We start from the raw sequence: 20,244 nt of genomic DNA, 5'->3' as shown, positions 1-20,244 counted from the left end.
TCAGTAATCAAACTTTATTCTGATAAAACCTCACACTTGATACAAAAACAAAAAACATAACACTAAAATGTACTCTTTACGACACTATTGATGCCCTGACCATTTTTTTCTGCCTGCTGTGCTTTATACATTAATAACAACTGAAAAACAATAAACATACCGTTCAATGCCAGACAGTCTGTGCAGTAATGTATGCATATATGGACTGTTTATCTTTGGAGTTAGTTTTTGAAGCCTTATCAGCTATTTAACTATCAGGCCAGGGCTTCAGCTGTGAAGATATGAACCGTTTCTTCAAAGATAAAATTCTACAGTCACTATAAGACAATAATAAGTTATTTATTTGTTATTGGTCTCCTCACTTAGTTCCTTTTTAAATGCTGTGTAGTGGCTTATATCAGTCTAAAGAAATGCTTAGTTGTTGTTTGGCAACATTAATATCTAATATACCAATTAATCACTTACATTATATACATAACCAATTGAAACATTAAGCTCTAATAAAATAATGCCAGTGTAAACAAGCCTCAGTATCACACAACACCCAAATATTGCACATACATTCATAAATATACATTTTGTGCCTTGTTGTTTAAACATGTGGCTGCCTTTTATGTGTGTGTGAACTGTATACAGCCCGGTTTGAAGAAAAGAGGGATAAATTAAATCTGGTGGTGAAATAACTCAATAACTGGGTGAAGAAGTGGCATCTAACGAACACGTACATTTGTACAGCACCTGCACACACACTCGCACGCATACACACGCTCACAAACAAACCCATCCACAAAAAGCACTTGTGCATGGATCTCAAGTCTCTTGGTGCCTCACTTACACAAAGCATTACTTACTTAAAGCATTATCCTCATGACAAAGTCCATTCAGTCTTCAGTTCTGGAGCTTCATCACAATGGATAAACAATGGACATGTGTGTGTGTGTGTGTGTGAGATTGAGCCTGTTAAGTGTGTTGGTCCCACTCTATCTGCTTTGAACGCTGTTCGTTGGTCCCTGTCTGTGTGGCGCAGCAGTCTTCAGTCTGTCCTTTCAGTCTGTGCGGCAGAAGACCTCCAGCCAAGGAATGTAAGTACCAACTAATACAGATCACAGATCTGATTTAAGTTACTCAGAAGGTGCACATGCCTCCTAAACCACAGTCTTCCAGCCAGGAGCTGTAACGTATCGTCTTTAGGCGTCCCCTGTGTGATCGGACGTCAGCTGCTCTTGGTCGGAGACGTCGTCATCTGCTGGCGGCCGTGCCCGGTCAAAGAAACCACACTGAGGGAATCACATTAACCGATTAGTACAGTATTGGATAATTAAACTACTGCAAGGAATGTTGCAGATAGTGGATTATAAGTGTGAGCGTGTGTACCTTCCACATGGCTAATGTCAACATGGCCAGCACCAGTAGGCCCAGCAGGATGGCCAGGATGATGACCCAGAGTGGAACAGCGAATGATACATCGGGAGTACCCCATAACACCAAGGTCCCCATCTGCAGAAAAAAGATAGAGTACTGATAAACTTCTGTTTCTTTCTTGAAGCCAGATATTAAAACACATTTGCATTGCTCTCTTCATCTTACCGAGGTCCTGTGTTGAGGCAGAGTGGGTGCCTGGATGCGGTAAGGCATGGATGTGACCACAAAGGACACAGTAGAGTTGAGAATGTAGGGGTCGTTACGCCGCTTTAAGATAAAATACATATTATTATTTAAAAAGTGATATCAGACCTTCGAATTGATTTAGGGATTTGGGCTAGTTGTATAGTGACAAAGCCAACAGAAACAGAACTTAAAACTGGTTAAACTAGTTAAAACAGTGGGAAACTTGAGAGGAAAGTTAAAAAAGAATAAGATTGATCAACAAAAATAAAAAAAAAAGTAAAGCAAAGGCACTGACCTGCAGGAAAGTATGTGCCCAAAGTCTCGATCTGATCTTAACCACCGCACTCTGCTTACGATCTAACCGTCCAACCACGCACATGATCCTCAGACAGGAGACATTAGTGCAGTTCTACATGAGAGGGTTTATAGAAAGAGAAGAAAAACACCCGTGAATGGCTAATGAATGTTCGATTTAGTTTATTTTCTTTGAAAAAATTACATATATGTGTGGCTCACCAAGATTTTACTGCTGTAAGTCTGAGCAGTGCTGACAGATCGTTTGTGGCGGTGAGGAGGAGAGCTGGTGTTCCTCAAGAAACCCAATAATTCAGGTGTATCCTGGAGAGTGGAGATCTGAAACAGACGAGACAACAACAGAAAGAGAGACTTATTAGATAGATAGATAGATAGATAGATAGATAGATAGATAGATAGATAGATAGATAGATAGATAGATAGATAGATAGATAGATAGATAGACAGACAGACAGACAGACCGATAGACAGATAGACAGATAGATAGATAGATAGATACTTTATTAATCCAGCAAGGGGAATTTTTATTAACACTTAGTGCTGCATTAAAGCAGCTGAAAATGATCAATCTGCACTTGGAATACGATCAAAGTATGACACAGGTTCACAAACCTTTTAGATTATGTACCAAACTAAATATCCCAAGTCTCACATCCAAATAATTTTTTTCATCAAATAAAAGTCAGTGATTTAATCATGCAATAGCTTCAGAAGGGTTAAATATCAACAACACAAGGCTACTGTTTCAAAATATAATAATTTATTTACATTACTTGCTTGAAAGGCGCACTCTGCGGCTCATCTGCCGACTCACACTCATCTATAACATTGAAAGGTTTGTCTGACCTGTCACATTCAGAGTTATCACTTGCGTGAACAACGGACCATGGAGCCATTTAAAAATTCCACTCATTCTGCCTGCTAGTCAACAAGTGAGAAGGCCATATCTGCCGACATCAAGCTAAGTTTAAATTAAAGAGCAAATCCCCCCCCAAAAATATTAAATGATTAACCACAATTTCTTATATCACTGTTATGTGATGTGTTTATGTAACAGGTGGAGCCTTATGTACTACCAATGGTACACTTACCACAGTTTGGGAATCACTGGTCTACAATAATTTTTTATTATATTTCAGCCAGTTATACTTTTAGATTTACAATAACATCAAATTTGAGCCTACTTTTTTAGAGTCCTTTAGACTTTGGATTTGCCCAATAAAAATTTTGTTTTTGCAAACAGGAGGAAGAGACACAGAAAACCGGGAAAATCCTAAACTGATCCAATGCCCTCATTCTTTGATGTTATGCTAATCATATCCAAACGTATCTGGTTCTTTTGAGGACAATTGTCTGTCAGACCATAGTGATTATCACATATTGGTTCTTTTATTAAGGTCCGTGTGGCACATTGGCTCCCATGCAGCCGAGATAGCCGATGAAAAAGACAGAAAACCTTGTAAAGTATGATTTTAAACATGTTTTAAGAAAAAAAAAATCCCCTGCTGTAAAAACAAGCAGAAATCAATTTAGAACTGATGAAAAAAGGGTTTCATCCCAAAAATTTTTTTGAAGAGATTTAATTTCACTGTCATACAATGAAACTCACAACAACAAAAGACAGATAAATAAACAAAAGGGGATAACCTGATTGCGCTGAAGCCTCAGCTCTCAGAGAACAGATGTAGAGATACATTTGAATGTTTTCTCATCTGGTACGTTTGGCTTTGGACACCAGCCAGTGAGAACAGCTTGATTGAATATTTTGATTTAAATATTTTTGACATCCAATAAGCTGTGTTGGACATGAATTGTTTTTTCCTCTCAACTCAACTAATTTTGAAAGCAGCGAAGCAATGACTGTCATTTTCTTGTCTTCCTGCAACCAGTTAGAAACCAGACACCAGGCATAATTCCCTGAATAAACAGCAACAAATTAACTGACAGACAGTATTACTGCTGGTGAGATACCTGTCAAGTTAGAAGGAATTTGGAGAACATTACATGAAGCTCCTTGCATGTACAATCTTGAAATAAGACTCCTCACTGCAGGGATCTGCTGTAGTATATCTGATTCATCTTGTTTTCATAGATGATTACGGCTTCACATTTTTTTAAACAAAAGCCAAGCCTTCTATTCCAGCTCTGATTTCTGCCAATAAGCGTAATGCTCCGTCCTCCTTGTTTTGAGCCAACTGGCAAAGAAAGTGGAGAGCAGCCAGAACAACGGGTACAATTATGCTTTGAATAAGTCACTATAAATTAAGGAGAAATTGCTGGATGAATATACTATGAGCAATTCTATAAATAAAATTCTGAAATTGCAGTAGGTCCAGTTGTTTGATAGCATGCAAGATTTGTGAGCAGGTATGGTTAGAAATGTTGTCTGTACCATAAAAAAAATGACATATTCCTTCAAATTACACAACTTATCTAAGTTTGGGTCTTGAGGAAGTTTTTTTGAATATGTGTCTGCATGCATAAGCAGGTATATTTTCACATATTTTCGTGTTACCTGAAGGCCAAGTGGGTTAAGGCTGGTGTTTGTCTGGCAGCTAATTGGTCCGTCAGTTTGAATCTCCATGGCATACAGCAGGTTCTCGTCACGGAAACGAGAAGGCCAGCCGACCTGAAGCTCAGCCTCCTGAATACTGCTGGGACCAGAGTTATGGAGCTGAAGCAAGAAAGAGGGAGCAGAACGTCTGTCAGTGTTTTACTCTCTTCTGTCTTATTAGCAGGTCTCATGTGATCAAGGCTATAATCAGGTTATCATAACTGTGGGATGATGACACAGGCCACCTGTGTTTTCATGAAGATAATAATTCAGCCACTGGGGATTGAAACACAAGACAAGTAAAATCTACAGCATCAGCAGCGTCATCATTCCACGTCAAAATTGAATTAATTATGAGCTTAAATGAACCATCAATTCAATAAATTTTTTTACCCTGACCTGTATTTTCTGTCTCACACATACACATATGCAAGGTTATTAACACTGAAGCAAGTCATCCAAACAGGACATGATCCTGGAGCTGCAGGGCAGGAATTCTGCAAGAGCAAAAAACTGTCCTCCCTAACTAGAAGCAGCTGCCCACTGGGAAAAGTACCGCGAACGAAAATCATTATCAGCTGCAGGACAGGCCAGACACTGCCGCACTCCAGTTCAATGAAGCTGCCGTCCTTCTAAAACAAAAAGAAATCACATGTACAGCGCACGGATACACATGCACATACCCCCATTGTAAAGTGTCGCCAGCCTGTCTGCCACTCTCCCCCCCTTCTGTCTACTTGCCTGTTCCTCTGTTTGACCTTGTTTTTCCCCTCTATGATAATTATTTATTACACTATCTCCTCTCTTAAGAACAATATTTCCATCCGTCTTCCCTCCATGCTCTCCTTGCTCCCCGTTTCCTTTTCTGTTTCCCCCCCTTCTTGCTCTTTCCTGCCTTCACAGCAGTAATTACTCATGAGCTGGAGACCTTTGATCAGCCAGAGCTCCCTTCTTTATAGAGCTACTGGTTTTAATGTGAGTGTGTGTTGCTGTTTACTTCACCTTACAGAGCCCCTCCACCCTTGCTGTGGCATAATTTACAACTTTCCACACCTTTTTTTCCTGCTCTTTTCATCTTCCAACAAGCTTTCTGACCAACAACAATGAAGACAGAACAGCTTAGCCTTCTATTTCTCCATCACTTCATCTCCGAATGCACTTCCTTCCTTCTTCCTCACCGTAGATTAGAAGCTGTATTTCAAGGTAAGGGGGTGCATGTACCTCATAGATGTGTGTTACTTGGGGTCCAACATCGTCCTCTTTGACAGGCTTCTCTTTAGGTTCCCAGTGTGGGAATGGCAGCACCACCTGTGAGGGATGAGACACCCTGTAGGGAGGAGAAACAGCCTGGTGATAATGATGTACATACACATTGATGGGGTTGGATGTTTCTATAAGTCAGTCTTAACCTAATACTCAAAGCACATATGAATGCTGACTCACTGTAATAATCGATTTAAGTGTTTCCTTTTAGCAACAGAGGGAGACTGTCTGGTTGTGTCACGTAGGCCTTGTTGCCTGTGTAACAAGCCGACATCCAACTACCAGTCCAGTATCCTTACACGTTTTCTTTAAAAGCACAATAACTTTGGAAATTACCGATTTGATTTGGATAACTCAGACATGTATTAGCATCACCTAAACTTTGGAGTCTATTTTGGAGTACAATACAAAGACGGACAGTGAATTTTCGTATCAATTTTACACAGTATTATATTATGTGAGGAATACGTCACAGCTAGTGTAAAGGTGAGGTACCATAAGAGTGTCCAATTACCCTTTAAATTGGACATCTGTTACATGTGGACAGTGAGTAAAATGTTAGTATAAACTTCAAAAAGATTGAAACAGTCCTTAAACAGTTATGTCGTCATACAGTAAATGGAGTCAGAAGTTCCATGTCTGCATATACATGTACACTCAGTGTTCACTTTATTCTGTACACATGCACTCTTCTGCCATAAATTCTACTTTTATGGGACTGCATTTTATTGAAAGATGTCTAAAAAAAAATAATTGTTCTCCATATTTACATACAAGAGAGGGGTTGAATATCAGAAACACATCTGACTATTTGGCAGTTCAGTACAGAACTGTGATTTTAAACCGCCTCGCTTAAATTTATGTAGATTAGATGCCATACTTCTGAAAACAACAACAACAACAACAACAACAACAAACAACTGACCATTATTGGATTGTTCAAGTATACCCAATGAAGTGGAATTATTAGTCCATTTTTAAAAGAGATTTTGAACTAAAATTTGAACTGAAATCATTTATACAGAAATGTCTGCAGACATTTTCTTGGTGAGGAAATGTAACTGCTGCAAACCTCATCCCGTCCCTTTTGATGACATCATATTGAAGATTTCAAGGTAGTCTGACCTAAGTGGGCAAAAATGTGTATGTCCCCAACTGGAGGCGTAATGTTTGTGAGCAAAATGAACATGCAATCAAGCTAGTTTAGCAAAGAGCCACAACCCATGACAAGCCCAATTTAACTATCTTACTTTGGTTAATTTTGAAAGTTAAGGTGGACACAGTTTCATCAGGTCTAAGCAAAGACCCCATTATGTATTTTAATAACTGTGACTGAAAATGTGAAATTCGAAATGCTACATGGACAAAAGAGGACAGCTCTACATTGCAAACACAGAAATATGTCCTCCTCTCGTTGATCCCAGGTCCTCTTATGTTTGTATGTATAGTTGACCACACCCAAACAACGGCTTGCAAGCTTTGATCTGTGTGCGTGCTTGTGTGTACATCAGCGGGCATACAGGCAACCATGGACATGTCAAAGGCTTGCAAATATCCCACATGCACATGATTAGTTCAAATTCATTTCTAGAAATGTGTTTTTATGCTGTTTTATAAACAGGGCACACAAATTCAAACATTTCAAAAGGAACAGCAATATCCTGCAAGCACCAAAAAGTTTACACTGAAACCAGATCAACTGTATATTGTCGCCGTTTATTGGAGAAGACGCCACAGTCTGACATTCAAAGATGTTTGACTCACCCACGTAAATCGAGTTGAGCTTTGGCAACGATGGACAGATTCAAACTGATTGGGTTGCTGTCGGAGTTATCTTTGTTAGAGCTGTGGAGAGATTCAATAAAAAGGTATAATATTAAACACAACCTGCATTCATTATGCTCCACATTCTGTATCTAACCATTAAAAACATTTCAAATGAGGCTGTAATACAGTATGAGTTAAACCAAAACTCAAGAAGAACTCAAAATAAAGCTGTATTTTTACATTCAGCTGAATCCAAGAAGAATTCCCCGAGCGGGGGGCTTGCAACATTCAACCATCTGTGTCTAGTGATGTATTGAAATTAACAGCGGGCATTTTGTGTGGAGCTTGTCTCCTGTCTGGAGTTCCTTCGGGCCGTCTGTCTTCCTTTGTCTCTGCGGTTAGTTTCATCAAACCACAGACAGTGATGGGATCAGGACAGACACAGAACTTATTTACATGGCTGAGAAAAGAGACAAACAGCTCTTTGTGAGGGTCTGCATGCGTGTATGTGTGTGTGTGTGTGTGAGAGAGGAAGGTTTTTTGGGTATGCGTGAGTGTTGGTGGGTGTGTCACCTGCGGATCTGTAGCTCGAAGCTGATTTTCGGTCCAGCATCGTCCAGCCTTTGGACTGAAAACCTCAAACCAACAGACAGCTGGGCAGGAGTATGTAGGAAACGCAAAAAGAGATGATAAAAAAAAAAAAACGTGATGAGAGATGACAGAGAGGAGAGACAGCGACAAATAAGATGCATCTGTACATCAAAAGCCTCATCACGTCTAAATGTGTCCAGTAATAGACAGTAAAACCCCTGTTAACGAGATCGTCCTCTGTCATTTCAAAGGCAGAATATCAGGATTGGATGTGTTTGTGTTGATAAAAGCGAGATTCTTAAATCTGACAAAATCCAGACTACGGACACACACATAAAAGCTACAGTTACTTTTCTTGTCTCTCCGCAGTTTAAATCCCCTGTCCTCCAGGCTAACTCAAAACATGTGGAGGATTTAGTTCATCATCCACTGCATGACAGTGTGTGTGTGTGTGTGTGTGTGTGTGTGTGTGTGTGTGTGTGTGTGTGTGTGTGTGTGTGTGTGTAAGCGCTCGATGCTGCATGACAGTGTCCGAAAATCTGTCCATGTCTGTGTGAGCTCTACAGAACAACAGGTCCAGAGCACATGGTCCATAGAGGGAAATGACAGCATCCAGACTCGCACTAACACTTCAAGAGGCAGGCCTGTGGAGGGTGTGTGTGTGTGTGTGTGTGTGTGTGTGTGTGTGTGTGTGTGTGTGTGTGTGTGTGTGTGTGTGTGTGTGTGTGTGTGTGTGTGTGTGTGTGTGTGTGTGTGTGTGTGTGTGTAGGTGAGGGTGTGTGGGGGGATGTCCGGGACTACAAAGTCAGGCCATCTTTATGGGATACATTAGAGAGACTGGAAGAGAAGAACCAGGCAGGGAAGATCTAAAGAGACAGGCACCAAATAAGTGTGAGCTGTTTACAGAGGAGTCGTCACTATCAGCTCCCTGTCACAGAGCGGGGTGGGGGAGGGGGCAGCCGACAGAGCAGACGTCTTACTCAATAAAACCAAGTGGTCAACTGGGCGTCTTAAAATCAGTTTTTAAAGCACCTGACCCTACTGGCCTGAAAGGCAACAGTTAATGTTTGCAGTTTTTGTCCCGACAGTCGCTGTGGTGCACTTGAATTAACATTGGTTACAGTTGATTGTGCATTTTTATGGTGGAGAGAACCATCAAAACATCCACCAAAACCTTGCTCAAAGCACTAAAATATTCTCTGCTGTCCATCTGTACACTACATTCAAAATAATTATCACTTTGCCACAATATGACTGAATACACTGTTTCTGTGTTTGGCTATTGTCTTCTTGGCAGATACAAAACTGTGCCGCAATGTGTTTGGCCAAAACTTTGCAAAACAAAAATGTTTTTGGAACAGCAGTAGTAGTGGCTTGAGAAGTTTCTATAAGCATTTTAATATTGTTTATCAGCCTAATAAAGCTGTCCATCTGAACAAATAAAACATCCTTTTTACCACTGTTGTTGTGCCTAAAGGATGATGAAACTACAAAGTTTGAACAGCCTGCTACAGGTTAAAGTGTTTTTGATACTCAAAGCATTTTACACAAAGGACACCTAAAAGTAGGGCTGTGAAATAGGCCTGAAGTCAATGTTACCGTTTTAATGAGAATATTTATGGAATCAAATTAGGGTCATACTGTAAAATTATATAAAATACTGTGAAATTATTTGTGAACATCATTTCACAAGCACAAAATCTTTATGACCCTAATTTAATCCCATAAATATTTACCCAAGCTTGATCTACTGTATATATATCATAATAAAGACAAATGTTGGCAAACTCATTTAAGAATTTATGTTAAAGGGAATGATCATGCTACAGTCTCCCATATTAGAAAATCAGACTTCACACATCATAAATCAAAAACATAATGCCTGCACACGTGACTCTACACCGCTTCATGTAAAGTTGTTGAAACCACAACTTTGACAATTTTGACTTGATGAGGATGTGGCGATGACTGAAATGTATGTCAAGTAATGTTATGGGTTAGAGACACATTTTATGGCATAGAGTCTGTCTGCAAGCATTTCCATTAATGCTTTGCACCTATACTATACATGAGCTGTACGAGAACTGCGTTCATCCTGAAGCAAAGCATTGAAACAATTAATTTTGTAGTTTTCACTTCAATTTTGCTTGGAATAATTAAGTAATCACTCTAATTTCATGAAACAGTAATATAATACGATCGTATATTGATATATGACTATTAATAAACTCACTGAACTAAAACTGGGAGAAAAAGAGAAAGAAAATAGACAAAAATAGATGTAGGCAGGCAGCTGGACGCCAACACTGGAGCTAAAATCTGCTTTCCTTCTGGGATGTACCTCCTACACTGGTGCTACATCTGTGTCATGTGGCACAAGAAATTAACTCCAGTGATTAGAACTATTTAGTTGCACAATACAACCAGAGAGTCTGAATGAGATGTATGTGGAGGTATGTTCTGCATAAACTCATGGATTCCTGAAAGTCCAACAGGGCAAGGGGAGAGTTAAATATGGGAAACATCTGGATCAGCTAGGCAACACACACACACACACACACACACACACACACACACACACACACACACACACACACACACACACACACACACACACACACACACACACACACACACACACACACACACACACACACACACACACACGCCTTGTCCCTTTCACATGCCTGATTATGCTCTCCTCCCCCAAGAGTGAAACATGACCACATAATTGATTTATCAGAAAGCTGTATGTCACCTCCAGAGCACAAACGCGCCCCTCTGCCAGCCTCAACACCTTTAGAAAAACCCAACATTCACACGTGACATGCTTTGTAGCACATGGCTGTGCACCGCAGTGGTAGGATTTCATGTAGGAAGGGACCACTTTTTTACTTTACAAAGCCTTGGTTTCCTGCATGTGTCTGCCATGCGAGAGCTAAACGGATTATTATAACACATGCATGCCCAAAGTGAGCGTGAAGCGTAGCGGGAGGAGTCAAAATGTGTGAAATAAGGGTCAAGGTGGTGATCAGTAATCATTGGAACCCATCAATCACTGTGAATTAAACTTGAGGAGGAGCAGTTGTGCCCTCTTGACATGGAAGTTTGAATGGGATGTTTTAATGAAAAGTGTGTGTTTGTGCTTTTGCGTGTAAGAACTCACCTCTGTCCCAGCCACCATCGGGTTCCCGAGGTCACACACCACCATCCTGGAGTCATTGATCATCTTGTACTCGCAATTCACCTGAGAGAGAGACTTTAGAGGAGGAAAAAGAATAGGACATCCAAAAGGAAAAATAAAAGAAGAGTGAGTGAGAGCAAGTGAATGAAAGTGACAAATAGGGAGCAGTGAGAGTCAAGTGGTGAAAGAAAAGAACAGGGCGGGGAAGTCAAACACCATCAAAGGGGGAAGGGAGCGAGGGAGTAAAAAAAGAGGGAGAGAGGGGAGGGGGAGAGACCAGAGAGGAAGAGTGATGAATGCTCTGACAGTAACAATGTCATCAATCAAACAGCCCCATTACACACTCATTAGCGCACCCACCCACCCACACACACACACACACACACACACACACACACACACACACACACACACACACACACACACACACACACACACACACACACACACACACACACACACACACACACACACACACACACACACACACACACACACACACACACACACACACACACACACACACACACACACACACACACACACACAAATTGACCCCATCCATTTCCGTGGTCACTAATGCAGCTTGTAAATCATAATAAGGTTTTTTGGGTTTCTGCCAGTAAAGCAGACTCTGCTGATAGCCTTGCTTTAATCACGCCTAACAAACACACCACAAAAACACAACAGGATGTGATGCTGGACTGTAACTGCAGCCTCATATAACTCACTTTCCTGTTTTCAGCTTCATTCATGAAGTGACAAGTGTCTCAGTTTTATGTGTGTATTTTCAGTACCAACCAGACTGGCCCCTATCATCAAACCAGGATAATTGATTTCAGACAAATCTGTGTGCATTGTGTTAAATGTGTGTGTGTGTGTGTGTGTGTGTGTATTTACTTCCACTTTGCGCTTCACTCCAATGTAGTCAGCCTCTGGTGGTATCAGTGTGTAGAGCTCTGTCTCGTAGGCTCCCTCTCCTTGGTTCACCGCAGTGATGGTCAGTGTCACCAGATTGTCATCTCCAATCACCAGCTCTGTGCGGTCCCTGTGTGTGTTTTATATATATATATATATATATAAAAAAAGAGCATTGTACAGACAAAATAAATATCCGTTGTATTTCAGCCACGTAGGGGACCCAGAAAATAAAGCACTTTGTTGCATAGACTCACGACTTCCAATGAACTTTTTGGACTGAACTTCATTTGCAATTTAGTCAGCTGCAAGGAATGCAATACCCCCGAACCTAACAATAACCCCAATGATATGTGTGTGTGAGTGTGTGTGAGCATCAGCAGAGGGTGACAGGATGTTTGTAGAACGCTGCCATGGAGATATCGTACAGCTGGAAACACTATAGAAATCAGACAAATTCTCACACACACACACACACACACACACACACACACACACACACACACACACACACACACACACACACACACACACACACACACACACACTGACATTATAGTCCCATTTACTATGTGTGCACACACACACCACATAGTAAATGGGACTATAATGTCAGTGACTTCAGTGTAAACTTTGCGTATTGTGTGAGGAATAACAGACATACTCTTTTTTGGTTCAGGTGTGTGTGCATGTGTGTGTCTGCGCTTGGCTGTCTGATGTGTTGAGTGTTTACAGGTTGAGGTCAGGGGGCGTGACTGTGTCAGTCTTACATGCTGGCAGAGAGCTGGAGATCGGGGATGCAAATATTATCGTCACCACAGTCCAGCAGAATGTAGGCCTGAGAGGAAGAGGGGCACAGAGAGAGGGACTGTCATGAGGAAATGTTTAAGGAGAACCACACGTTATCATGACACCAACAATAGGAAGAAAACAAAGGATGCAGGTGTTGTATATGTACAGACACGCACACTAAAGCTCTGCTGTCCAGGTCTTTAAGCTGCTTTATTGCAACTAGCTTTGGGCAGAGGTCTGGTTTGGTTATTATAAAATATAGTTTTGTGATCAAACTTGTTCCCTCTCTCTGCGGTTACTATAATTGTCCTCATCTGTGGGTGTTGTGTTGTAATTAAGACATAATGTCCAGCATTAAAAGTTGGTAAGTTAATGACAAAATACTTCTTCTTTTTTTAATTAAAAACCCTAAATCAAGTGGGCAGGGCTTCTTTAATGAGGTTACATGACCTTGTATACTCCATCAGTACTGGAATTAAAAATGTAGAAAGGCTTGACACACATCAAAAGTCAGCTCTGGAAAAGTTTAAAACTTCGGAGTATTTATTTTAAAACATTCTGCAAGTGGAAGAGTAATTACAAGAGTTCATTTTTCATCAGACTGGCTTGTTTGACAGATGAATACCAAGTTTGAAGTTGGTCCAGCACTATAGGTTTTGATGTGCAGCAGGCCACTTCATCATTTTTTATTATTTTGTGTTAACTACAAACACTACTGTGAGAGGTAATCCTGATTTTCTGATGGTCATAATCTAGATTTAGATCTGCAAAGGTTACCCAGGCAGCCTTATATCAGGAAAAGGCAAATGCAAGTTAGAGGTTTCTTTTTGTGTGGGAGTTGACCTTTTTGTGTCCAAAGTAAGCATTGTCATCACAAAATGTGTGAAAGAAACACTATATCAGGTTGTTTTGGGGTTTCACATATGGCAGTATGTGTTTAGCATTGGACATTGTCAAGTTATTTATATAGTCCAGTGTCACAAACCACAAATTTGCCTCAAAGAGCATTACAATCTCTGCAGCATACTCCACCCTCTAAACTTTCGCTTTAGATCCAGATAAAGGAAAATATCCCAAAAGAAACCTTTAAATGACGGCCCTCTTTGACATACAAGTAATGTACCACATTATGCTTCTACTTCTACATACAGTGTATATACTCACATGCTCTTGGAGGAAGGTGCTGCTGTAACGGTTGAGGACAGGTGGGAGGCTTTGGTCACGAGGTGGAGCCAGGCTGTAGTTCAGAGCCAGTGAGATGGGGGTCAATTTGTCCCTAAACTCATCCTCCTCCTGGAAAGAAGTAACAGAAAGAGAGAAAAATGTGCAATCATCTTTGTTTTGGTTTAAGTTGAACATTTAGGAAGCTCATTCAACAGCAAGAGTCACAACATCACACCCAGAGCTCATCAATTAGCGCTTGTATGTGCGTGTATTGTGTGACTTGCTCACTCTCAGATAAATCATGTAGCTCAGACATGCACGTGGGCGGCTGTGACCCAGCCTGAGGATCCCCGTGTGCTGAGGCTGCTCGGTGTCCAAGAAGAGAACTCTCTTAACTCCGCCCCTGGTGCCTTTCAACCAATCCAGCTGCAGCTCGGCTCTCAGGTCTGGACAGGTGATAATAACAGAGGGGACAGATGGATGGAGAATTGACAGTGTGAGTGAACAGGTAAAGGATTCAGCCAACCTGACAACCTAAATCCATGACTTTCCATTAGTTATGCAGGCTTATGTAGGCGTTTTACACTCCAGCGAACCATTAGATGGTGGAAACAATGTACTCCTCCACTATCCGTGTCTTAAGTCTCCTCTGTTCTTGTTCCAACCCTCCGTGCTGCCTTTGCTCTCCACTCTGATTGGGTGTGGCAGAGCAGCAGTTTTTCAGCAGGAAACTCTAATGAGTTATAAGACAGCCCTGGCTCTGACTATTCTCACTATTCTCTGTGCTTTTCCCATTTGCCACCCTCTCTGTCAAACCACCACACTGTGCACAGCTGCTCACCTACAGAACTGGGGATCCCCACACCGCTCACTGCTCCACACACTTCCACTTTCAGGCTAGAAGAAAAGAATATTAGGAAGACAGAAAAGTGAAAACTGTTAGCATATTGTACATGATCAATACATCTGTAAGAGCTTTTCGTTGACGTTTTGCTACATTATTTAAAAGTGTATGCAGTGGGCTCTGGATGTAATTTTCAGTAATCTGTGGTGTCTTGTTAGCCAGAGCAGACTGGGCCTATTTGTATACATAATGAGCGTTAGTTATGTGGTGAATGCACTCCAGGAATCAGGTGCTTCTCACAGCAAATTACTTATTTAAAAGAAAACATGACCACACATTAAGCTCCAGGGATTTTACTCATTGATTGATTGCAGACACTTTTCGACACACTTTTGTTTGACATTTGTATGAATGGAAAAATCATAAAAAAGAACTATATAACTAAGTAAGTAAACTGCCCATAAACAAGGCATTTCTTGCTTCCTCTTTTCTAGGGGGCAGTGAGAATTACCGCAGAGGCCCAGACATTAGACACGCAGACATGGGAGACTGGGAAACATTTCTGCATTTCCTCTATTTATGTGTGTATTACCCTATGTGTAAGTGTGTTTTTTGTGTGTTTGTGTGTGTTATCACCTCTTTAATCAAGAACAGGAAAGTCACTCTTGCACGGGGAGGCCTGCACTATTAATATCAACTAATCTGGGGAATTTTACGGATGTAACATTCTTGCTTCCACACTGAAGACTCAGCAATTTGAGGCATGAAGAAAAATGACTTCATGTAATTACTGTTTATTTGGTTTCAGTTCAAAAACTCGAACAACCGGAATGCAGATGTTGTGGATGCTTGTGTGTTTGTTAATAATTAGGGTCCCCATTAGATGACACAATAATGATGAGCTAATCTTCCTTCATTCAAAAGGTGTGTGATACAGATGTGAGTTTACGTTCGTATGTGTGCATGATAAAACACAGGTTTCTAGTTTACAAATTGCTCCCCTAAGTCATTTTGACATCCACAGGTGGTTTCATGCTTGCTTAATACGTGTTGCATGCATGCATGTGTGTGTTTCATGGTTTTGGTAAGGGTGTGCTCGAGTGTGACTCTAATGAGCACTGTGTGTCAAATTTAAGTATATACAGCACATAAATTACCCCCAGTTTACTGACAACAGCTCTGGCTCTTGGTTAGTCATTACTGTATGTAATTTTACCCAAAATGCATCTGTGATCCACCACCTTACACGCTTCAAGCCAGCCCTCTTTGCACACATAAATCCCCTCCTGTACTACCAAGGGTCTGCTTAATAAGTAAGAAAGTTCACTTTAAAGGAACTGGTGTACGCCATCAGACGTATGTCAGATGGTTGAATAGCTTCAGGAAACCTTCCTCCCCTCTACACGTTTCTGACGTCCGATTGGGGGGGATGTTGGTTTATATTGTGTCTTCCCCTCTTTTAACAAGAGCCAGTGCTTCACATTGCCATGCCCTTGAATGTGGCCATTTGGCTCATGTATAAACACCTTTGATTTCCGAGGAGGCCAGACAACAAAAAACACGTCTTTTCCAGTATAACCGGCCCTGATACTTCACCAGCTGCCTCTTTACTCTTCCAGCAGTCCTTCATGCTCCCATTGTAGCCCCTGTGTGTGTTTGTGTCCAATGTATTCACCATTACATTGAAATCACAGAGCAAAGCATCAGATATTCCGCAAAAATAAGTACAATAAGTTCTTATTGCTATGAGGGACCTCTTTCCCACACAAATTAATAACAATATAAAACAATAATATAAAATTAAAACTGCGAGCAGTGATATGCGGGCCCTCGCACGCTGCCCACTCGGGGATCCGGCGGCACTTGAAGGTGCTTGCAGTTTTTTTTTTTTTTCTTGATCTTGTTCCTTATTCTTCTTTAAAAAAACAAAAACAAAAAAACAAAACAAAAAAAAAGTCTTTTTTTTTTGGCCGCTTTAACATCTTCAAAAACTCATGAAAGTTGGTGCCTGACGCATGTGCAAAGTTTCGTGAGGTTTGGAGCATCGTTTGACTTTGAACATCAACTTCCTGTGTCACGGCAAAACATCAAACTTAGCCACATCGCCCTGGCTATACTATACTACTATACTAGAGTATATACTATATACTCTATACTCTATATACTATATACTTTTGGAGTATGACCTTTTTCTGAACTGACATGCATGCATGCATTAAGTTACTTCTAACTGTGCACAATGAAAAAAAAGTCTCTTTCGGACTTTTTTGTTTGTTTGAGTTTTGTATTGTTGTTGACCTTTGGTTTAGTATTAGTATGACTGCACATACAAACACGAGTAGCTTACCCTTAGAGGGACTCGCCTTAGGAGGTCTCGCCCTCCGTGAACCATGTGGCTTACCCTTAGAGGGATTCGCTCTCTGTGAACCATGTGGCTTATTAAGGGGACTCGCCTTCCGTAAACCATGAACCAGGTGTGTTACCTCGGCGGGGCTTGTGTCTTCATGAGGTCATTTCCAGCTCGAAGTCGGCGTTATAGACCAGTGGACTATCTTCGGCGCCGGAGGACATGTCGTGACAGGAGAAAGTGTTTCACGGAGTTCACTCAAAACTTCCAGTGACTCAGCCGACAGTCTGGTTAACTCAACAGGTAAAAGACTCTACTTCACCAAGGTTGCTATTAATGGTTCAGATTCCTCCTTGGCCTGTTGATGGTGATTCAACTTTTAGTGAAGTTGAAACGTTTGGAGAAATTGAAAAAGTTTTGCATACACTACACATTACAGGAGGATATTTAATATCACTGCAGACCCCCTTGAAAACATGTACAGTGAACCCTCGTTTTTCGCGGGGGTTACGTTCCAAATAGAAACCATGATAGGCGAAATCCGTGAAGTAGTAACCTTTATTTTACAATTGAAATAGATAGAACTGGACATTAAATATATCTACGTTACATATAGTCGTAATGTGATTTCAATGCACGATGCAAATCCGTGAAGCAGCGAGACCGTGAAAGGTGAACCGCGTTATAGCGAGGGTTCACTGTATATCTACTATCCAAAGAATGTCTGCGGCAATTTTGGTCGCATTTGAATGAATATTTGTGGACGGTGGAGTTATAGGTTACAGTGAGCCAAAGATTTGTTACAATGCAGCCCAACACCTGGGAAGATTGGTGACACATTGGTTAGCACTGTTGCTTCTCATTAATAAGGTTGGGGGTTCAATTCCCCCCTTTGATATGTCTTTAAAAAAAAAAAAATCATACTATAGCACGTCATCCAAATTATGAAATAAATAGTTATAATACAGCAAAAATGACCTAAAACTCATTTTTGGGTCACTTTTTGGACGACGTGCCATAGTATGACTTTTATATCACATTTTGAACGACATGCTATAGTATGACTTTTGGGTCACTTTTTGGCCACCACGCCACGGGCACACCGATTGACGAAAACACATCCTTATGATAACTTTTAATTCCAAACATGTTAAGAGTGCACAGACTAAATTTCAAGTCGGTCCGACACGCTTTGACGATAACGCACAGGCTTCTCAATGTATCATCATCAACATGTTAAGGTTACCCGAATTAACTTAACGCTTAACTATGTGACTGAAATGAAATGGTACATACATAAGATACAAACTGGACCTGAGCTATCTCTCATTATGTGTCTCTCAAGCTATCACTGCAGGGAAACAACTGAAATGTCTTCACCCCTTTGAGACACAAGAGCCTTCAGACGTCACTTTGTATGTGTCTGTCTGTCTGTGTGTGTGTGTGTGTGTGTGTGTGTGTGTGTGTGTGTGTGTGTGTGTGTGTGTGTGTGTGTGTGTGTGTGTGTGTGTGTGTGTGTGTGTGTGTATTTGTCCTATCTAATTCCATTCCTTGGAGCAAAATATAATGGTGGTTTATTTGAATAAGCTGAGTTTTGTTTTGACAAAATTCCACAGTTTAGTGCTCTCCGTCAACCTGACCCAAACCCTGTTCCCTTTTCACTCAGTGCCAGTACTCACACACCAGTACGCATACACCACGATGGCAACCGGCCGAGCACACTTCTCCCATCTAAATAGTCCTACAGCAGTTCCAGCCTCAATAAGTTAAGACCAACAATAGACTGCGGCAAAGCAGCAGGAGCCTTTAGACTGGTTCCCCTCAACTAAACTCACCCCCAGACTGTTCAAAGGCAGCCTGCTGCCCAAAGGAACATTAATGTAATCAAAACAGAATTATGCAGTTTCAAATGAATTGCAGAGTCCCATAAATCTGAATTTCCAGGTTGTATGAGAATACTTTTTTCAATGTGCTGCGACATTATTGCATTAGAGATGCAGACAAACAGACGTTGGCTGATGGTGAACATCGAGAGCACAGGGGTGAAATATTTGTCACGTCTGTCAGTGTGAGTGTGATTTATGAAAGCGTATACTTTATACTGCATACCATTTTATATAAGCAGCACCATTCTGTTACACATGAGGTTCACTGCAGCAGTGGGACTCATTAGTCTCATGTTTGTTTGAGAGTTTGAATTCTCACACACACACACACACACACACACACACACACACACACACACACACACACACACACACACACACACACACACACACACACACACACACACACACACACATTACAACAAATTATGGACTGTGGTGAGATGCTAGAGAAATATCGTAAAAAAAAAAAATAATAATAAAAAAAAAAAAAATCAAGTATAAATTCTTTAGGAAACACTTTGCTTGTTAAATTGCCAATGCTGTTTCAAAGTCAGCGTTTGGTTTTCTATCATAATCTCCATTCCTTTGTTGTACTTTTGTTGATGTTGTCATATTTCTTAATTTTCTTTCATTTTGTTTACTTAACCATATAAAAAGTTTACTGAGATTACAATCTCTATTTCAAGAGACCTGGCCAAGAAGGCAGCATTAAAATATTGTGTCAACAATAAATATCCAGGTAAAATGTATGAATGAGTTTCCAAAATTAAAAAAAAAAACTGTATAAAATGTATATTTTAAGAGTCCTGTGTAGGATTTAGGGAAATTGAACACATTATAATGTTTTGATTAGTATATAATCACCTGAAACTAAGAATCGTTGTGTTTTCATTACCTAAAAACGGCTCCTTTAAGAGACTTTTTTCCCACCTTGACCAAACTCGAGGAGCGAACAGTGACTCGACTGTGACATGAACGAAGGTCACATTCATTTTGTTTTCAAAATGT

General features: G+C 40.6%; 1 protein-coding gene across 1 annotated transcript in view; it reads right to left on the bottom strand.

Moving 5' to 3' along the window:
- itga8 (integrin, alpha 8) overlaps positions 1 to 20,244 on the bottom strand; it is a 40,778-nt gene continuing 20,534 nt past the window's right edge. Inside the window, exons 16-30 of the mRNA XM_069696091.1 lie at positions 14,998 to 15,053; positions 14,445 to 14,602; positions 14,157 to 14,285; positions 12,971 to 13,038; positions 12,183 to 12,330; positions 11,265 to 11,357; positions 8,081 to 8,160; positions 7,505 to 7,585; positions 5,699 to 5,804; positions 4,439 to 4,597; positions 2,125 to 2,241; positions 1,904 to 2,017; positions 1,588 to 1,689; positions 1,375 to 1,497; positions 1 to 1,277 (exon numbers count right to left, since the gene is read on the bottom strand). Coding sequence (XP_069552192.1) covers positions 1,188 to 1,277; positions 1,375 to 1,497; positions 1,588 to 1,689; positions 1,904 to 2,017; positions 2,125 to 2,241; positions 4,439 to 4,597; positions 5,699 to 5,804; positions 7,505 to 7,585; positions 8,081 to 8,160; positions 11,265 to 11,357; positions 12,183 to 12,330; positions 12,971 to 13,038; positions 14,157 to 14,285; positions 14,445 to 14,602; positions 14,998 to 15,053 — 1,624 coding nt within the window. The 3' untranslated portion in view covers positions 1 to 1,187. The remainder of the gene's footprint in view (positions 1,278 to 1,374; positions 1,498 to 1,587; positions 1,690 to 1,903; positions 2,018 to 2,124; positions 2,242 to 4,438; positions 4,598 to 5,698; positions 5,805 to 7,504; positions 7,586 to 8,080; positions 8,161 to 11,264; positions 11,358 to 12,182; positions 12,331 to 12,970; positions 13,039 to 14,156; positions 14,286 to 14,444; positions 14,603 to 14,997; positions 15,054 to 20,244) is intronic.

The sequence above is a fragment of the Brachyistius frenatus genome, unplaced genomic scaffold, assembly GCF_029030835.1.
Source record: "Brachyistius frenatus isolate BFR_SWC_R1_liver_20210118 unplaced genomic scaffold, ASM2903083v1 Contig_20, whole genome shotgun sequence".
NCBI classification, from domain to species: Eukaryota; Metazoa; Chordata; class Actinopteri; family Embiotocidae; genus Brachyistius; species Brachyistius frenatus.
Note: the sequence above shows the minus strand (reverse complement) of the source record. Positions and strands in the feature narration are given on the sequence as shown.